Source organism: Balaenoptera borealis, assembly GCF_965194805.1.
Source record: "Balaenoptera borealis genome assembly, chromosome: 18".
Taxonomy (NCBI): Eukaryota; Metazoa; Chordata; class Mammalia; order Artiodactyla; family Balaenopteridae; genus Balaenoptera; species Balaenoptera borealis.
The window spans coordinates 64278841-64298143 of NC_138877.1; the positions used below are offsets into that span (position 1 = coordinate 64278841).

Here is a 19303-nt window from a genome sequence, read left to right on the forward strand (position 1 = left end):
AACTGTGAGCTCTGGAACTGGTGCCAAAACATTACTCCTTCTGTGCCTTCACAGAAGGGCTGTGGCTTTTTGTCCATTTATATATACATAACTTATACCAAAGAAAACAAAATTTTAAATATTAAAGGTATTAAAAGTATGAAGACAAGGACAATTAAACAACTAGTGTCTTTGAACTACATGTAAGTCACGGAATTCCTCGTCCGTAAAGTCATAATGTGGGCTTCTAACTAGAGGAGGAAGAGAAAGATGACTATAGAGACATCTGTACTGCAGAGAAGACACTGATCCCTTCAAGCTGGGGTTGGCAAACTAAAGCCTGCTGGGTAAATAGGGCTCGCAGCCTGTTCTTGTAAATAAAGTTTTATTAGAACACCACACTTGTAGGCAGAGAGGGGAGGGGGTGTCCCTGGTGGAAAAGAACCAGATACAGCTTTTCGACATAAGAGAGGCCATTTAAAGCCTAAGCCATTTTGTGATCTAAGCCTGTCCTCAATGCTTGCCCTTGAACAGGCCTCAGTAATAACAATTTTAAGTAAACAAAAGAACCAACTGACTGTTATCGGGCAAGAGAAGTAACTATAGCAAAGACAACAAATTAGTTGTAAAAACTCTCAGTTCCATTTCAATGGTAAAGATTAGCCTGAAGCACTTTCTTGAGCTGTTCTGAAGAATCTAAACCCTCCTCTAGCGCTCAACCACCCGATCAGAGGAAGCTAGGATGATGATGTTAACCTTTTCTGACTTGTGACTTCAATCAACTAAAGCTTGGACTCTGTCGACCTTTGCCTCAGTTCTATGCTGAATCTCCTCTGCACAAGCCCCTTCATGAATATTCATGTACCCTTAGCTTAAAACTTCCCCAATTTTGCTGTTCTCAGAGACACTGCTTTGGGAAATATCCCCAGTGTTCTCCTTACTTGCTGCAAGCAATAAATCCTTCCTTCTCCGGATCAGTCTTTGGCTTGGTTGTGTCTTTTGGCTCAATGTCTGCCAAGAGACTGAACCAGACTTTGAGTAATACACTCACTTGTTCATGTATTGTCTATGGCTGCTTTCATGTTACAGTGGCAGTGTTGCATAGCTGCAACAGAGATCACCTGGCCTGCAAAGCCTAAAACACGTGCTCTCTGGCCGTTGACAGGAAAACGTTGTCAAGCCCTGCACACTTAGTGGGTTTCCTCAAAATAAGGACATCAGATTTGGCAATCCTTGAGACTTAGGATTGAAAATCAAATTACTAGCAACTACAGAAATGCAAATCAAAACTACAATGAGGTATCACCTCACACCAGTCAGAATGGCCATCATCAAAAAATCTACAAACAATAAATGCTGGAGAGGGTGTGGAGAAAAGGGAACCCTCTTGCACTGTTGGTGGGAATGTAAATTGATACAGCCACTATGGAGAACAGTATGGAGGTTCCTTAAAAAACTAAAAATAGAACTACCATACGACCCTGCAATCCCGCTACTCGGCATATACCCTGAGAAAACCGTAATTCAAAGAGTCATGTACCACAATGTTCATTGCAGCTCTATTTACAATAGCCAGGACATGGAAGCAACCTAAGTGTCCACTGACAGATGAATGGATAAAGAAGATGTGGCACATATATACAATGAAATACTACTCAGCCATAAAAAGAAACGAAATTGAGTTATTTGTAGTGAGGTGGATGGACCTAGAGTCTGTCATACAGAGTGAAGTAAGTCAGAAAGAGAAAAACAAATACCATATGCTAACACATATATATGGAATCTAAAACAAAATAAAGTGGTTCTGAAGAACCTAGGGGCAGTACAGGAATAAAGACACAGACGTAGAGAATGGACTTGAGGACATGGGGAGGGGGGAGGGTAAGCTGGGACGAAGTGAGAGAGTGGCATGGACATATATACACTAGCAAATGTAAAATAGATAGCTAGTGGGAAGCAGCCGCATAGCACAGGGAGATCAGCTCAGTGCTTTGTGACCACCTAGAGGGGTGGGATAGGGAGGGTGGGAGGGAGACGCAAGAGGGAGGAGATATAGGGATATATGTATATGCATAGCTGAGTCACTTTGTTATAAAGCAGAAACTAACACACCATTGTAAAGCAATTATACCCCAATAAAGATGTTTTAAAAAAAATTTACTAGCATCACCATTATTACCTTTGGTAGGAGTGAAAAGTCTGGGTTTAATCCTCAATTCATCAGAGGATTCTGCTGTTCTACTCATAATATTTTGGAGTACTGGGTAGGAGTGACATTTTTTCTTATGAATATGAGTTGTATGTACAAATTATATAGTTTAAAATGTGTGTTTTAATAAAAACTTATTTAGAGACATATGGTGTCAATAGATGTGCAGATAGATAGCAGAGGAGGTAGACATCAAAATGCTTGGCATAATCTGATGGCTGAAATGATAGCCTGAAAAGTGATGTGAGATATCAAGTTAGAGCCAGGGAACAAGGATCATCCTACAGAAGAACAAAGATGGCAATGGAGGACTCACAGACAAGCCCCCACCTTGTTAGAAGTTGGGACCAATAGTCCACATTTCTGATATTCTGATGGCAAAAGCAGCTCATTTTTAGCCAGAATCCTTTGTGAAGTGAGGGAAGCCAGGACCAAACACCAAACAGAGCTTTGGACCTCAGGTACCTGGGCATCATGCAAGGGTCACAGTACCTGCACAGTACTTCCAGCCCATCACTTACCTTCAACACCACTCATCCCACCAATGAAAAACCACTCATTATTATGCTAATGTACGATACGTTATGCTAAATTATGGTATAATTTATAATATTATTATGCTAATTTATGAATCCACCTCTGGACTGTAAACTCCCATCTAGGGTCATTCCAAAGCTAACCATCTCTAAAGTACAGGTTTCTGATGAGGGAACTTCAAATGCTATCTAACCACCCCTATGCTGTAGATTTAAATTAACTTCCATATGCATACATCCCATTCACACAGAGAATAAAACACACGCCAAACCTTAATCTTGTTGTAAAGCACATAAATCCAACACATTATCTAGAAGATGTTTCATCTCTTCTGAGTCTCTGAACATACCACAAAAACAGGATCATTGGCAGCAGAATGTGGCAAAGCATTTGTCCCGTTCAGGAAGGAATGAACCAAATTATGAAGGTTCATCACTTGAGAGTCCAGGGTCCCGTCTGCTTTATCAAATCCCTCCAGGGCATTCCTGAGAGAAATCGGTATGTCAGCGACAAGAGTCATCAATTGATAAAGGTCCCTTTGTATTGTTTCCAGCCTAGATAATAGTCTTCTATTTTGAGATTGTGTCGGGAAATGGGAAGCTCTGTTGTAGCTAAGAATTAGCGACAACCTTTAATGAGATCTTCTAAAGAGAAGGGACCTCCTAATCCATGCTACTTCCACACCTGCTCGGTTGGAGTCTATATCTTTTGTGTACTGTATGACAATTATCTACCGTCATATCTGTCTCCCATGCCAGATATGAACTCCTAGAGGACAGAGACTGTGGTTTCTTCAAATTTGTATTTCCAGGTCTCAGTACCATGCCCAGCACATGGTCTGAGATCAATAAATATTTTTTTGAATTAACATATAATCTTATATTCCTATTTCTCCACTAAATAGATCTGCTGTTTGACTGTAATACATTCAGCATTCTAAACATATCCCCAAATTCCCCTTATCTTTCTCTTTTTTCCCCTCCTCATTTTCAGGAAATTTTAATTGTCCATACCCTAACTCAGTGATCCTCAAATTTAAGCATACATCAGAATCACTGGAAAATAAAAATACATATTTCATGCCCCACTTTCAGAGTTTCTGATTCAGTAGGTACAGGCTGGGTCCTAACAACCTGTGGTTCTTTCTACCTAACTCCCAGGTGATGCCAATTATGATGGTCTGGGCACCACACTTTGAAAACCACTCGCTTAACTAAAATCTATATGGAATGCAATCTGTGTCGACTGCACTTGTATCACAATGAAAAACTAATGCATGCTCCTTTTCAAGGTAAAGGTCACCCTTCACCTCACCTTTGACACTATTCTGAGGAATGTGTCCAACCCCAGCACAGACTCTGGGCTCTGCTACACTTGGCACAACCTCTGCAGTAAGTTCAGCCTACGTGCCCCTGGCCCCAAATAACACACCAGTTGTATAATTTACACACGGTTGAGAGAGAGAATTCAGTTTGGGAGAAGACCATGAGTCTATCTGCCATTCTTTTTTGGAGCTTCAAAGATGTTTGTTTAAAATCTTATTTATAGCCATACATATTTCTCATAATGCTTACTGTCTTTTTAGAGGGAGAAAAGTATTAGTTGGCCTTTAAATTTCAAGTATTGTAATGTCATTGCTGTGCTGTAATCTGAGTTGCATTTAATCTGTAATATTCCTCTGAGATCTCAGACCCCAATATTAAGGTCTATGGTTGACATTTTTTTAAGGGAGAAAAAAAAAGAAAAATCATGAGCAAATATTTCAAAAATACTCTATTTAGTGAGGTGTCTTGGTTCTGAAGACTGTACTTATATGTGTACAGAAATTAGAAATACAAAAGGTGGTTTTGAATGGCTGAGTTAGAAGATATTCAAACTACGCTATTAGTGATAGTAGGTGGATGATGATTTTCTTGACACTGATGCCCTGTTACCCTCTTTTACCAAGTGCTTCCCTATTACTGAGCTTCGATGTCTCCCAACACCTGGATTTCCTTCCAGTTCATTACAACCACAGGCATGAAAATCTAAAAGTATTGTAAAATGCCAGGGTCGCAGAGCTCAGAGCACCAACCTGAAGCTAAAGGTAGAGTTCTGGAAGAAAGGAGGATTGTCAAACTTCTTGAGAGACAGGCAATCTTGTATGTCTTTTAAAGTTGGCAATTTCTCACTGCTTCTTCCCACTTGATTTCTTCTCAACAAACCTTCATAGGTTCCATTACACAGGGTGACCCGGCGGTTGTAGTCATCCAAGCTAAGGTGTGTAACGAGATTAGAAATAATACGGATAGTATCATAACTTTGAGCCCAGCAAACCAATCAAGGTTATAGTCGTGGTAAAATTTTACTACAGTTACCTTACAAGGGTCAAAAATATGTGGTAAAAGTACTGCTTCCAAAAGCAACTATGGATTAAGGATTTTCAAAAACATAGATGCAGGAAATATGAATCAACACATAAATAATGAAGAAAAATTACCAATCCATTGGAAAGACAGTAAGAGGGTTTACTAGGCAAGATGGTGACTCCTATTATGTGCATCTGAATCTTGAGTAACTGAGGAGAGACCAGGGTAGACTGTATTAATATTGAGCTAAGCCAGTTTTGGCAGAAGTAAAGCTAGGAAAGCATTTCAGGCAAACTGAAGGCAAATGAAGGTGGTCAGAGTGAAAACACATGAAACTATATGGAGGAGAGGTATTAGGAGAAACACTGTATTAGAAAATGTTCTAAGGCAGTAGGGATGGTTAATTGGTAAACGTGGATGCTGAGAAGGTCCCGTGCCCATAAGATTATATCCTACATGCCTGTTGGGGCCTGGAATTCCACCATCAGAACAGTATTTCATTTGGTAGAGAGAAAATTTTAAAGATGTTTCTGTGTGCATTTTAATGGGTGAGGGGGTCATACTGGGTGTATGAGAACAGAATCAGCACACACGTGAGGATGAAAGACGCCAGTACCTAAAAACTAGGCAAAAAACAGCCTCCAAAGCAGCCTTTCCCAAGTGTGTTCCAGTGAGATGGTCTGTGAAATAAGGGTGTCAGGGTCAGATAAGTTTAAGCCCCTCTTGAAAAATAAGAACACAGTTACTTATGAAAGGCTCTGAGACATTCTAAAATTTAAAAAACCCTTTTAACTCAGCATTCCCTATATTTATTTGATCAGAGGAATCTCTTTTCACATACCACCTATTAATAGCCCAAGGCACTATGAGAAATGGTGCCCTTATGGAATGACGTTAAGTCATGTACAAAGCACTTACTACATCCCTATGAGCACTGCCTGGAGGGCTGTAGGAAAAGCTCAGGATGTAGAAGATGGGATCACGGTGAGCTAGACCTAGACCCCCGAAAACATGCGCATGCCCAGCCTGGGGTGCGGACGACGAAGCCCTGTGCCATGGAGCGATCGAAAGACAAAGGACAAGGGCGCTAGTATAGTGGAGTTCAAAACAGGAGGATCGTGGAGGAAACAAATGAATATAGGAAGACAGAAGAGCTTCTTGGGGAATCTTTTCCTGAGATGTGTGCCAGGAAAGAGAAACAAATTCAAGGAATCACTGAGGACAGAATTCTCTGTGGGGTATGGGCTGCTTGTGTGTTCTTTAGTACTTTCTTTTTTTTCAAATAACAAACAATTGTTGGTGTCACTTACGGTAGAAAAAAGTTTCTACACCAGATGCACATGACCCAATTTTAGCACTTTAGAGATTCGTCTCACCACCCCATTTCCTGTTGCCCTCAACTCCCCAGCACCCCATGGTCCAGCCATATCAGACTGCTTCTAGGGACTTTTCTAACTTCATGCATGATGTTCCCTCCATCTAGGACACACAACCCTCCCCTGCCTCTGGTTGAGAGGTCTGTGCCTCCTTGAAGTCTCAGGATACTCGTGTCTCTACCTCTTAAAGACTGTCACTGATTCTCTTCTTGGCTTTGGACATACACCTATTAAAATACTTCTCATGTTATATTGTAATTTGTTTACCAGCCTTCTACCTTTGTAAGTATAAAATGATATTCCAAAGGGAAGCTATATTTTATTCATCCTTGTATTCCCAGCACTATTAAACTGCTTAGAATATGATCGGTGCTTAAGACATGTTGCCTGAATACAGGAACTACTTCTCATTTTAAGACAGTTGATCTCAAAGTGATAACCAAGCATACTCAATTCACAAGTGTGATTTCCATACCTCTAATTTTTTTTTATTAAAGGGCTCAGGGGTTTTTAAAATCCCACCTCCCTCAGGAACATAATGTTCAGAAACATGTAAACAGAATCCAACATGCATTCGAAACAGAATTGTAAAGTTATTCTCCATCTCTCAGACATAAGAAAATACAATCTCTGGATTTCCGCTGCAGGTACACATGCGATTTACCTATCACAGACAATTTCCCAGCTGGAGAATCTGGAGTTCTGACTAATCAGAGTCGGATCATCTTGTCTTGCAGCCCCAAGCAGCTGGTCTGTACACACGTCACACTCGTTCCTCCCGGTGGCAAAGTTCCAGTAGGGCAAAGCAAAGGACTCATTGCCAGTGAGGCGCTAAAAAAAAGGGCATGACCAGTCATTTAATTCATGTCATCAGATAACAACAAGAAAATGTATAAAGCAAAGACTGATATGGGTCTTGACCAAATACATAACAAAATTAATAGAAACTAATGTTTGGACCAACCTGGAGATCTCTTTCCAGCCACAACAAATGGTAGCGGTGCCAGGTAACGAAGGCAGGGCCTTGGTGTGAGAAATCTATGGCCTTGTATGGGCGCCCTGGTCCTAAAACAATTGGGAAACATATTAGGGGTCACAGAAAAGATTTTTTTAAATGTTAAATGTTACCTGGGAGGTGCTGCAGAGCCAATAAGTCCGTGATGTTTTAGTCGGAAAACAACTTTTTAAAATTAATTATTTTTTTTATTGAAGTATAGTTGATTTATAATGTTTCAGGTGTACAGCAAAGTGATTCAGTTTATATATGTGTATATATATATATATATATATATATATATATATATACACATATATATATTCTTTTTCAGATTCTTTTCCATTATGGTTTATTCCAGGATATTGAATAAAGTTGCCTGTGTTATACAGTAGGCCCTTGTTCTTTATCTATTCTTTAAAATAAATTTATTTATTTATTTATTTATTTTTGGCTGCGTTGGGTCTTCGTTGCTGCGCACGGGCTTTCTCCAGTTGCAGCGAGCAGGGGTTACTCTTCGTTGCAGTACGTGAGCTTTGCAGTGGCTTCATTGCAGTGGCTTCTCTTGTTGCAGGGCACGGGCTCTAGGCGCGTGGGCCTCAGTAGTTGTGGCGCACGGGCTTAGTTGCTCCGCGGCATGTGGGATCTTCCCGGACCAGGGCTCGAACATGTGTCCCCTGCATTGGCAGGAGGATTCTTAACCACTGCACCACCAGGGAAGCCCTTTATCTATTTTATATATAGTAGTCTGTATCTGTTAATCCCAAATTCCTAATTTATCCCCCCCTTTCCCCTTTGGTAACCATAAGGGAAAACAACTGTTTTTGTCATTTATCTCTCTGAAAGCAACATCAACAAAACAATCTCAGCAGCAACTAGCAGTTTTAGGATAAGTTCTCCTTCATCTCTCGAAAGTTTGATTGGCAGCAGAGAGCCAGAGAAATTCAGGTCCTCTTAAGAGCTCCTGTTATAAATTTAATTTTTAAGCAATGTTTCATGAAGATAGAATGAGTATCTCCAAAAATAGATCAAGACCTAAATGAAATATATTTCTAAAAGACATTTTCTAACCTATTCCTCACAAAAGCATGTATTTATAGGGAGGGATTAATGAATAATAAAGCAACTTCAACTGCACTTAGTCCAAATTCAGCATTTACGTAACCAAAAGGCACTTCCACAGATTCTGCCTCAGCCATCAATCAGTTACAACTATTAGCGGACAAGCATGGTCGCCGAGGCCAGAAGAGAGAAAAATACATTCCAACCAATTTGGCTGGCCTCTGGAACTGCCAATTTTAGTGAAAAGCTTTGGGAGATTTAATGACCTCCTTACTGCCTGTTCCATCCTTCTTCTCCCTCTCATAACAGCTTTTGATGGTTATGTAGAAACTTTAGCTAACTTTAGTTGTTTTTCAAAGTACCCATGATAACTTCAGAGAGATGAACAGAAATGAATATAAATTTAATTCCTAGATGCAACCAGAAACTATAGTTTTCTTTTCCTCTTGAGAGACTACCCTCTCATAAAGCAAAAATTCCTCAGAGTGATGACAGGAAAACTACAAAGGTTTATAGCCCGAAGAGCGTCCGTATCTACCGATAAAGAAAGGCAGATGCTTACCTATGAGGCAGGTTTTAAAAAGACACCGAGGGGAAAAAACCGCTGTCACTGATGTTGGCTACGCAGCCCTTTGTAAATGTTTTAATGCAAAACAGAGTTTAAAGTTCTCAAAACAAAATGACGAGGGGGAATCAAGTGAGGGGGAGCGAGTGATAAACACAAGGACAGATGATTTCAAATGAGAATCTTACTATTCAAAGTGAGCTCTGGATCTTCATTCACCCTGACCCCAAAGAGAAGCCCCAGGAGTGGGGATAATTGCAAATAGAGCAAGAGTTCAGGAGAGCACTGAGCAGAATCTGGACGGGACTTCAGCCCTCCTGGAGCTAACTGGTGGCTGTGGCTTTCCCCTGACTGAAGATAACAGAGGATAAAGTTTGATGTACCAGATTCATGACGTTCCTAACAGACAGCTCCCATCCCAGGCCCCAGTTTTTAGGATCTGGAAGAGCAGGGTGCCATTTTCTCAAGCATCCAACCTAACTGTGGTTCAAAGGGCTAAGCCAAGCTACATTGCTGTGGCTCAGCTCATGCTTTTCCTTGACAATTCAAGTCCAAAAACCCTGGGAGTTACAGCAGTGCATGGGCACCACGAGTGATGACCTGAAAGTCTCACAACTAATACATGTGAGTTTAGTGCGATACACACTTCCAATACCAATACTCTAATTCTGCACAAAGAAGCTTCACGTGCTTTTAGCACATGTTCAGTTAATTCCTCTACTTTGAAGAACAGGTCAGAGAAGGCTTCCATGGTCAGATTTAGAAATGTTTTCTTCTGGAATCAAAAGGAATTTGCCTCCACTTCACCAACTCTTGCCTTTGAGGATGAATAGCTTCGGAGAGAAGAGTTTAGACCCTGAACCAAAAACACAAACTATAGGAGAGAACATTTTCAAATGTCTGCAGCCAACGTCCAGGGAGAAACCACTGCATTCTAACATCGGGCAGCATCTGATAATTCAATGACTTTCATAAACCTAATTCCTCCTTGATTCCTTGAGAGGTTTTTCTCTTGTCAATTAACTTGCCTGAAAGTACTTGCCACCCACCCACCCATCCCCAATCCCAAACCTATAATAAAATACCTTAAACTCAGGGGAAAAAAAGCCTCACCTAATAATGTATCTCTAACGGAATAATAATGGAGCCACACAAAGAAATCATAAATGCTGCAGTTGGCGATCTGTGGCTGGGTCCCGTTGGTCCCGAGCAGGCCTAGCCAGTGTTGTGTGGTGATCACGTAGTCCGGATGCGGCGTGTTCTTTGCAAGGTCTAAGGAGCCCAAGAACTGCTCCCGCTCCTGAGGGGTCAAGGAGTGGATATTCTGCCGGACAACCAGGGGTTTCTTCTGATCGCAGTTGGGGCCAGTCCAGCCAAACTTGCAGTCTCCACAGTTATAGCCGGCGAAGTTTCCTAGTGCATTTTAAAAATTAAGGGATACAAGTTATTACGAAATATTGAGTATAGTTCCCTGTGCCACAGAGGAGATCCTCGTTGTATCTATTCTATGCCTTCTTTGAATGACCACAGCACTTGTGGTCTGTATCATTTTTATGTCTGTTGTTGATTTGTGACTGAAAATGAAAAATTTCTATTCGTTCATGTCCTGGCCCTTCCTTAAAAATGTGTTCATTTATCTATTTCATATTTATTGACTACATCTTAGACACCGTGTTAGCTGCTGGTTCTAGATGTTAGTAAAATATAGACCTTCCTGCTCAAAAGGTCACAGTATTTGCGGGAAAACAAAAAAATGAACAACCTATGTCTCAAAGAGCTTTGTACTTCCCAAAGAGAACACACCTAGTAGGTACAATAAATACATGTATCATATGTAAAATAAATAAATAAATAAATAAAAAATAAAAATTAAGGGAAAGATGGAAAAAGAAGTTTATGTAGTTTGGAAGACATTTCTGGGGTAGAACAGAAGAGAAGATCAATTGCCTTTCCTTACCCTCCTCTTGAAATGTTTGTCTCTCCAAGTGGACTGAACACTGGAGAGTTCCTAGAAATATTCCCAGCAAAGAAATAGGACAGGAAATGAATTCCATGCTGTTATGAGCTGAACTGAGTCCCCACAAAATTCATATGCTGAAGTCCTAACCCCCAGTACCGCAGTATATGACTATCTTTGGAGAGAGGGTCTTTAAAAAAGTAAGTTAAAATGAAGTCATTGGGGGGAATGATCATTGGCTAATCCAACATGACTGGTGTCCTCATAAGAAAAGGAAATTTGGACACAGTTACCAAGGGAAGATGATGTGAAGACAGGGAGAAGACACCATCAACAAGCCAGCAAGAGAGGCCTCAGAAGAATCCCAGCTGCCGACACCTTGTTCTGGGACTTCAGGCCTCCAGAACTGTGAGGAAATAAGTTTCTGTGGGTCACCCAGTCCGTGGTCCTTTGTTATGGAAGCCCTAGCAAACTAAGACACTGCTGCCTTCCACGTTCCCTGCCTCTCACGGGTCATGCCGGGTGTCCCTTCCTGGGGTTGAGCTACAGCCTTGGATGTCATCACTGCTGGGCCCCCCTCCCCTGCAGCACATACAGAAGGGCTGATGCAAAATAGGTCATTGATTTAGAGAAGGAAGAGAATATACCCCAAGCTAAAGGTGGAACCAAAATAAATAAGCTGATTTCCAGGAATTTAGGTGAAATCCAACAGTTAAAAAGCTGGTTTATTTCACAAAGGAGACAGAGTTAAGACAAAATCAATGGAGGCTGGCAGGTGAATTAGCTGCCATGGTGTCAGGAAGCGCAAACAAACGGCTCTGCTTTGCTTGTTATCACCCCAGGGACCGAGTACTAGTCATACCAAGCTCTAAGCATCTTTCTGATTTGCATCTAAAGTTTAAATTATCTTAGCTTGACTTTTCCCTTTTTAGCCTTGATTATTGCTTTTGGTATGACCAGCACCTCATTCCTTAGGTGGTAATAAGTTAGAATAAACATTTAAATATTATTGGCGTGAAATGTTGAAACAAAAAGGGATAATAACTCTTATCTCCTAGGGGATGAGAGGGGTTATGTAAAGCACTTAACGTGAGTGACAATCTCCCTTCCTTCTCTTCCTCCCCCTCCTCCCAGATCTTTTTACTTGCTCTTCCTTCTGTCTGGAACACTTTTCCCTCACAGTCTCCCTACATTCCTCTTTGCATGGGTTACCTATTCCACCTTTAAGCTTCACGATGCGCTCTCTACAAGGTCATTCCCGATCCCACACACCAGGGTGATGATCCCATGCTGTGCTCCTATGACACCTCATATGTCCTTTTTCACTGAATTAATCATGCCAACTGTAGACATCTACTGGTCTCAGCTACAGGCAACTGGAAGGCAGTTATCCTGCTGCCTAGGCCTACGCTTGGCCTTGTACAAATGAATATTTCTTTAATGAATGAAAGAAGCATAAAGCCAAATCACCACGATGGACACTTTAAATATCTTACTATTTTATTTGTCAATTATATGTCAATAAAGCTGAAATTTAAGTTTTTTAATTAAAAAACAAGGAGTGTAAAGCATGTAGTAGATGATTCAATAAGCCTCAGTTTTCTTCTTCCTTTCTCTCCCTTGTGAATTAGAAGGAAAAGCAGGCCCTGCAAATCATTTTGATAAACTATAAGTACCAAAATAGATGCAAGTAAAACATACTATGACCATAGTAAAGAGGGTTATTTGGATCTCTAAAGGAAAAGAAAATTTTCCAATAACATGAAAACAAAATGATTAGCATGTGTCCTACGTAAAGAAAATGCACAGGCCTCCTTCTCTATTAACCCAATGGATTTTTTGATGGTTAAAGAAAATGTCCTTAAAAAGATCATAAGTAGGAAGAATTTTTTTTTTTTAATTTGTGTTCTATGCTCTTTGTAACATACAAAATATTCTACCTACTCTTACACAGCTTAGTTGTATTTTCCTATTTCAACACCAAATGAGAACATAAGTTTAAAAAAAATACTTAAAAGGGAAAATTCTACTAGTCCCAAGACTGAAAATCAAGTTCTTGAATAGTGTGCATTAAACATTAAAATTTATGTTGATCACTTGGGTGAAGCTAGTAAATATAAATTATTTAACAAATATTTATTCAACAGCTACTACAGTATCAAATAATACACAAGGTACTTCAGGCTTCATGGAGCTTGGCATCTATTTATTTTCCCTTGGGGTACCTACTAAAATTGTATAATATCTATTTTTAAAACATCTTTGATTAAAATGTATCCCCTACTTTGGCAGCTTCTATAGGAATAGAGTATTTTTTGAGAAGCGATTGAACAAAATGCATGTGAAGAATACTAAATACCTAAACTTCCAGCTGTTTACCTACAGCCAGGTGACTGGAGGTGAATGTGTAGTTATAGCCCTACAATAGGAGAGCAGTTCCTTCCTCCAAAATGCTAAGAAATAGCACACACAAATTTCAAAATGGTAAATTCGATACATTTCTAGATTTAAAGGCATAAAACTTGTCTTTGAATTTTGGGGTCTCATTATTAAAATTGAGTAATTCATAACTTAGGCCATGAGTTTTAAGATCTTTGCATTTTCTCTACCATGATTCTTTTTGGTTGCTAGAAACAAAATTACCAATAACTAATTATCTCCCTCATTCATTTATTCAACAAATAATTTATTAACACCTAATACCTAAAAGGAGGTCAAAACTAATCATGCCCTGCTCGGTGCACCCACAGCTTTATGTACATTCATGCAATTGCCACACGTGGTAACTTTGGACTTGACCTCTCAAAGCCTGTCCTATTGGAATAAGAGTTCTACTTCATCAGGTTCTTATGGAAAGCAATCATGTTAATATAGAGCAGTATTGGTACATAGTAAGTTCTATATGAAGTGTTACCATTACTAGTTTTACCAGATACCACTTATCAAGTCGTATGGTCTAAGTATTTGTTTTCGTACCTGTCTTACTCATCCACTACACTGTGGACACATCAAAAATTATGTTGGGGTTTCTTCCCCTTTGTACCTGAAGGGCTTAACATAATTGGTGCTAAATAAACATTGGTTGGGTGGCTGATGAAGGAGTCATGAATAATTAAATAAAAGACATTAAGCCCTAGAGGATACAAATATAAGGCGCAGTGCCTTCATCTAGTGGGACGAGGAACATGGGTGGAACGAAATATCAACACAAGTCTAACTGTGGGAAAAGTGAAAACAAGAATTAACCAAACACCATGAATGACAAAAGACAAAATGATTAATTCTGACTCAGAAGACCAGAGATGCTTCACAATTATGTTGAACAAAGACATTTCATGAAGCCAGAGTTGCCCCTGAAAAGCAATGTAGAAACGCTAATAAGAAAGCATTTGTGTGAATTTGAGCTCACCTATGACCCATAAATGTATTTGATAAAAAATCCCTTTCCCGGAATGTCTCAGAGAAAATATATCCCACAGCTCTGCAGTCAGATCCCTTTCATATTTGAGCTTCTAAACCTGATTTAAGGAATTTGTTAAAATGCTGAAGACAACTGAAAAGTGCAATAACATAAAAACCTAGCACACAAAATGTTTATTTCTTTAATTTAGATTTCCTATTATTTCCTAACATCAACTTAATGAGTTAAATTTTTCCATTAATCCACCAATAGCAGCAGCCAAGATATAGATATAGATATAGATATATAGATATATAAATGAAGGGCCCTTTTAGAAAGGATTGCATTATCTCACTGGGAAATGGAGAGAGAAAAAAGAAAGGATCCCTAGATACCAGTCTATCACTGAGTATGTCCTTGAGTAAAAATTAAATTTAAAAAGACAAAGTCTTATACCTACTTAGGACTGGGGAAAAAATGGAAAGAGAATGAGAACAACCAAACAATGCACGTTCCTACATGAACTGCATCAGCTCAACCTCCAAAGGCTATAAGATTAATTAAGCTTAAAGACCACCGATTAGTGAATTTACAAGGAGCTCTAAATAGCCTATTCCTTTTAATTAGAGATCTATTATATTAATAACAATACTTTATACTCACATGAGGCCTTTCATCTACAGAGTTCAAAAGGATTTTACAAATGTGGTTTCATCATTATCCCCATTTCAGAGATTGGAAAATGGAGGCACTTAGTCACTTGTACAAACAAGAAGTTCTCGGCTAATTGTTCATAAACCATTTGGTGCACATATTTTTCAAAAATCCAAAGACCCAGCTGCAGCTGGTCTATGCTCAGGAATGCCAACTGGCCTATGCTCAGGAATGCCAACTGGCAGGTGAGACTTGGAAGGTGAACGGTTAATGCCAAAGTCTCCTGAAATTTACCACTTTTTGACAATTAAATTCAGTAATTTTGGGGGTTCAATTTATCCCCACAGAGAATAAAGACGTTCTCTCTGGAGAATTTGAGCACATAATTTAGGGGTTTTTTTCCCCCTCAGAGTTTACATTTCTTTCTTTTTATTGAGCTAAAATCTTTTACCAATTTCAAGATCATGGAGACTATGGGTTTTTGTGTGTGTTTTTTTTAATTGTGATAAGAATAGCTAACACGAGATCTATCCTCTTAACACATATTTAAGTGTACAATACATTATTGTTGACTCTAGGTAGAATGTTGTACAGAACTCTAGGACTTATTCATGTTGCTTAACTGAAACTTTATGCCTATTGATTAGTAACCCGCTACTTCCTCTTCCTCCCAGCTCCTGGTAACCACCATTCCATTCTTTGATTCTATGAATTTGACTATTTTAGATGCCCTATATAAGTGGGATTATTCAGTATTTGTCTTTCTGTGACCGACTTATTTCCTGAGTATAATGTCCTCCGGGTTCATTCATGTTGTTGCATACTGCAAGGTTTCCTTCTTTTGTAGGGCTGAATGGTATTAAGTTGCAAATACATACTACCTGGCGAGAATGCAGAGAAACTGGAACCCTCGCACACTATTAGTGGAAATAGCGGAAATGCAAAATGGTGAGGCTGCTGTAGAAAACAGTATGGAGGTTCTTCAAAAAATTAAAAACAAAATTATCATATAATCCAGCAATCCCATATCTGAGTATTTAACCAAAAGAATTTCAATCAGGATCTCAAAAAGATATTGGCATCTGCATGTTCACTGCAGCATTATTCCGAATGGCCAAGATGTGGAAACAACCTAAATGTCCATCAAGAGATGAATGGTGTGTGTATCTTTCCACTGTATTAACAAAGCTCAAGGTCATCAACAGTCTGGTTGCTAATATACATTTCTTCATTAATAAATTTTGGGTGACACCAGAAGAATCCCAGTGATTCTATTTGCAAAAGAATTTTGAGGCTACCAGAGATCAGGTTTAACTTCTGAAGACTGCCTTCTAAATCATGAAGAAATTACTCTAAGAAAGCAAGCAACTCACTCTTTAGGGAGAATAAACTGAAAGACATGTGTCTTGCTTTGAGGCATATGACACATCACGATGATTATTATATATACTAAATAGCTGTCCAGCTCAGTCACTAAGGACCTAGCCTGGTACCCTGAGGCTCAAAGAAAAAGACCATCTAGCCAACATGAGTGGAGCCATCCAAAGTTGGGATGGAAAGAGCTATGGTCCTGAATGAGTCTAGACAGATCAAATCCTGGAGGAGGGAGACAACTTAGGTCACGGTGACCCTAATTTACTGACACTTCTAGAGGAATATTTATAACCATTCCCTCAGGACAGGGAGACTGCAATTATCTCTTCTATTCTGCCATCCTTGATTCCTTCCATCTCCACTTTTTAAAAAACTTGCTAGTCAGGTCAGAAATATAGAGTAGATGGTGATAAGGAGAGTTAACAGTTATATCTGAGTTCCTAATGTCTTCTGCCCCCAGGATTCTATAAAATGGAGATTCCCAACCTTTGTAACTTGTGGTACTCTATCATTAATTGACCTGGAAATAAGTTTTCTAGAAGAATTTTTGAGTCATGGACAAAGAAGTCACTGTGTAGTGTGGTTTCCAATCCCACAAGTAATATGAAACCTGCTGCATCTCATTAGACTGAAAAACCATGAGAATCTACAAGATAATGTCTACAGAAGCAAATGCTCAACTAGCTTAGAAAAAAATGAACAGTATATATTCAACATGCTATTAAAAACTTTTTGTCACAATAATACCCCAAGACAAAACAGTTCCTTTGAATCACAGAATTAACAATATGACTACAAAATGATTATAAAGCCAGAATTTTTTTTCTTTTCCATTATGGTTTATTACAGAATATTGAATATAGTTCCCTGTGCTATACAATAGGATCTTGTTTATCCACTTTATGAAAAATACTTTCAGAATTTGTTTAAGTTAAAAAAATCTGATATCATTCCTACATCAACATCACAGCCCTTTGTACATTCCCTTAGTTTACCTTTTTATGTCCTTACATAGCTCAATTATCTGTATTTTCCTATGTTCCAGCATCATATAAGAACATCAATAAAAACATAATTTCAAAAGGAAAAAACTCTTGTGCAGCTAGACACTGTAGAACAGTTTCCAAGGGCTTTGCTAAAGTTACGGCTTATGTTTTTTGTGTTCCACATGCCCTGCCAGGCTTTGAGTGTTATCACTGCTGTGCATGTTTGCTGAACACTGGAGGGGAGGCCCGCTAAAGAGGATTTGAGATGGCTCAGAAGTGCCGGAGGATTAAGAAGTGCACAGAGATTTCAAAGAACCAGGTAATAAGAGAGACCAAGGTCTAAAAGAGAGACACTGAGCAAATTTTGAAACGCTCACATCAAACCCAGGTAAGAGTGAGAAAAGCCATTTTTATCTAATAACCAGCCTCTCTTCTTCAGCTCACGGAGAAAGCTCTGTCATGCCACATCTCTCCGATGCTGGCAAAATTACAACCCAGTCATAACCTTCACGAGCAAGACGTATCCTGCTTGAGACCTGTTCAAATCATTAGGAACGCTGAGACTCGGACTACAGAACACCTACCCTCAACGTCTGTCTTCCAGACGCCACGCCTCACCCACCACCCTCTTCAACAAGTGCAAACCCATTTCAGAAGGAGAGGGCACTGAATCCATCTTGAAAGGACTTGCTCTGAGTTTCGAAGCTGACTCTTGGGCTCTTTAGCTTCCCCCTCCAACAGACAAGCCCATGGTGTGTCGGCATACGTTCCTATAACCAAGCTTGGCCCACGGAATATTTATTTAGGGTTCATACCTAGACATACAAAGGGTGTGAAGAGTATATACCAAGACATCAGCCTTACTCAATTCCCTGCCTACGATGGACCAACTTGGTTTGCTTTCCAAAGCCTAGTCTAAGCATCTCAAGAGTCCCATCTCTTCCTTGGAAGGGGCTCCTTTCCCAGCGGGCCTGCCCCCCCACCCAGCTGGGCGCATGCGCACGTCCGCCCTCCCGCCTCACCTGTGCACCTGCAGGTCCGGTCGAAGAACTTCCGTGGCCACCGCTCTCGGTCGTCCTGGTTGCGCAGGACGTAAGGACCGCTCCAGGGCCTGGTGTCTGTCTGCACCTCCGCGCACTGGCCCCGGCCCTCCCGAGAGCCGCAGACGTCGGCCGTGTCGGCGCCCAGCGGCGGGCAGCACTCCTTGGCCTGCAGGCTGCCCACCGTCATGCAGACGCGGGGGAACTGCGCCCGCACCCGCGGCGGGAGCGCGCAGCCCAGGCAGCCGAGCAGAAGCCCCCATCGAAGGGGGCTCATGGCTTTACAATCGGGAGGACTGTCTCTCGCCTTCCACTCCTCGCCTCTCTCCTGCTTCCTCGTCTTCCACTCTTGAGCTCTTGAGCATTCACCCGGTTTTTGATTTTTTTCTTTGGGGATTTGCGGTTCGGGGGGTATATTTTTGTTTCGCGTTCTATTCCTCGCCTCTTGAAAAAAAGACCCACAAAAATTACAGAACCTGCCTGTGTGCACGTGTGTACGTGCACATGCACAGACTACTTTGTGACTCAGACCACTAAAACAAAGTTAATTCCATTAGAAGCACCTCTAATGGCCAGATTTAATGAGGGTAGCGCTTCTCACCGCCTTCCCCCGTGAAATCAGGCTTTGTCTAATTGAGTTAATTGACGGAGCGCTTCAGTCATACTACTTATTATACTGGTATTTCTAAACCCCCTCCTTTCCTCCTTAGTCCATGGCTTTAATTGCCTTGAACTCAGTTCAAAAGCCAAACGCCGTTTCGCCTTTATTCTGCCTGGCTTGCCAAATCACGGGGCCTTGTGGGGTTTGTGTAAGGGCTGGGA

At 40.4% G+C, this 19303-nt stretch overlaps 1 protein-coding gene across 1 annotated transcript in view; it reads right to left on the bottom strand.

Moving 5' to 3' along the window:
* Nucleotides 1-18884, bottom strand: part of DCT (dopachrome tautomerase) — a 33504-nt gene extending 14620 nt beyond the window's left edge. The window contains exons 1-6 of the mRNA XM_082366028.1: nucleotides 18464-18884; nucleotides 10184-10483; nucleotides 7414-7514; nucleotides 7114-7280; nucleotides 4800-4979; nucleotides 3075-3210 (exon numbers count right to left, since the gene is read on the bottom strand). Of these exons, the coding sequence (XP_082222154.1) occupies nucleotides 3075-3210; nucleotides 4800-4979; nucleotides 7114-7280; nucleotides 7414-7514; nucleotides 10184-10483; nucleotides 18464-18758 (1179 nt within the window). The 5' untranslated portion in view covers nucleotides 18759-18884. The remainder of the gene's footprint in view (nucleotides 1-3074; nucleotides 3211-4799; nucleotides 4980-7113; nucleotides 7281-7413; nucleotides 7515-10183; nucleotides 10484-18463) is intronic.
* Nucleotides 18885-19303: the final 419 nt, after the last annotated feature.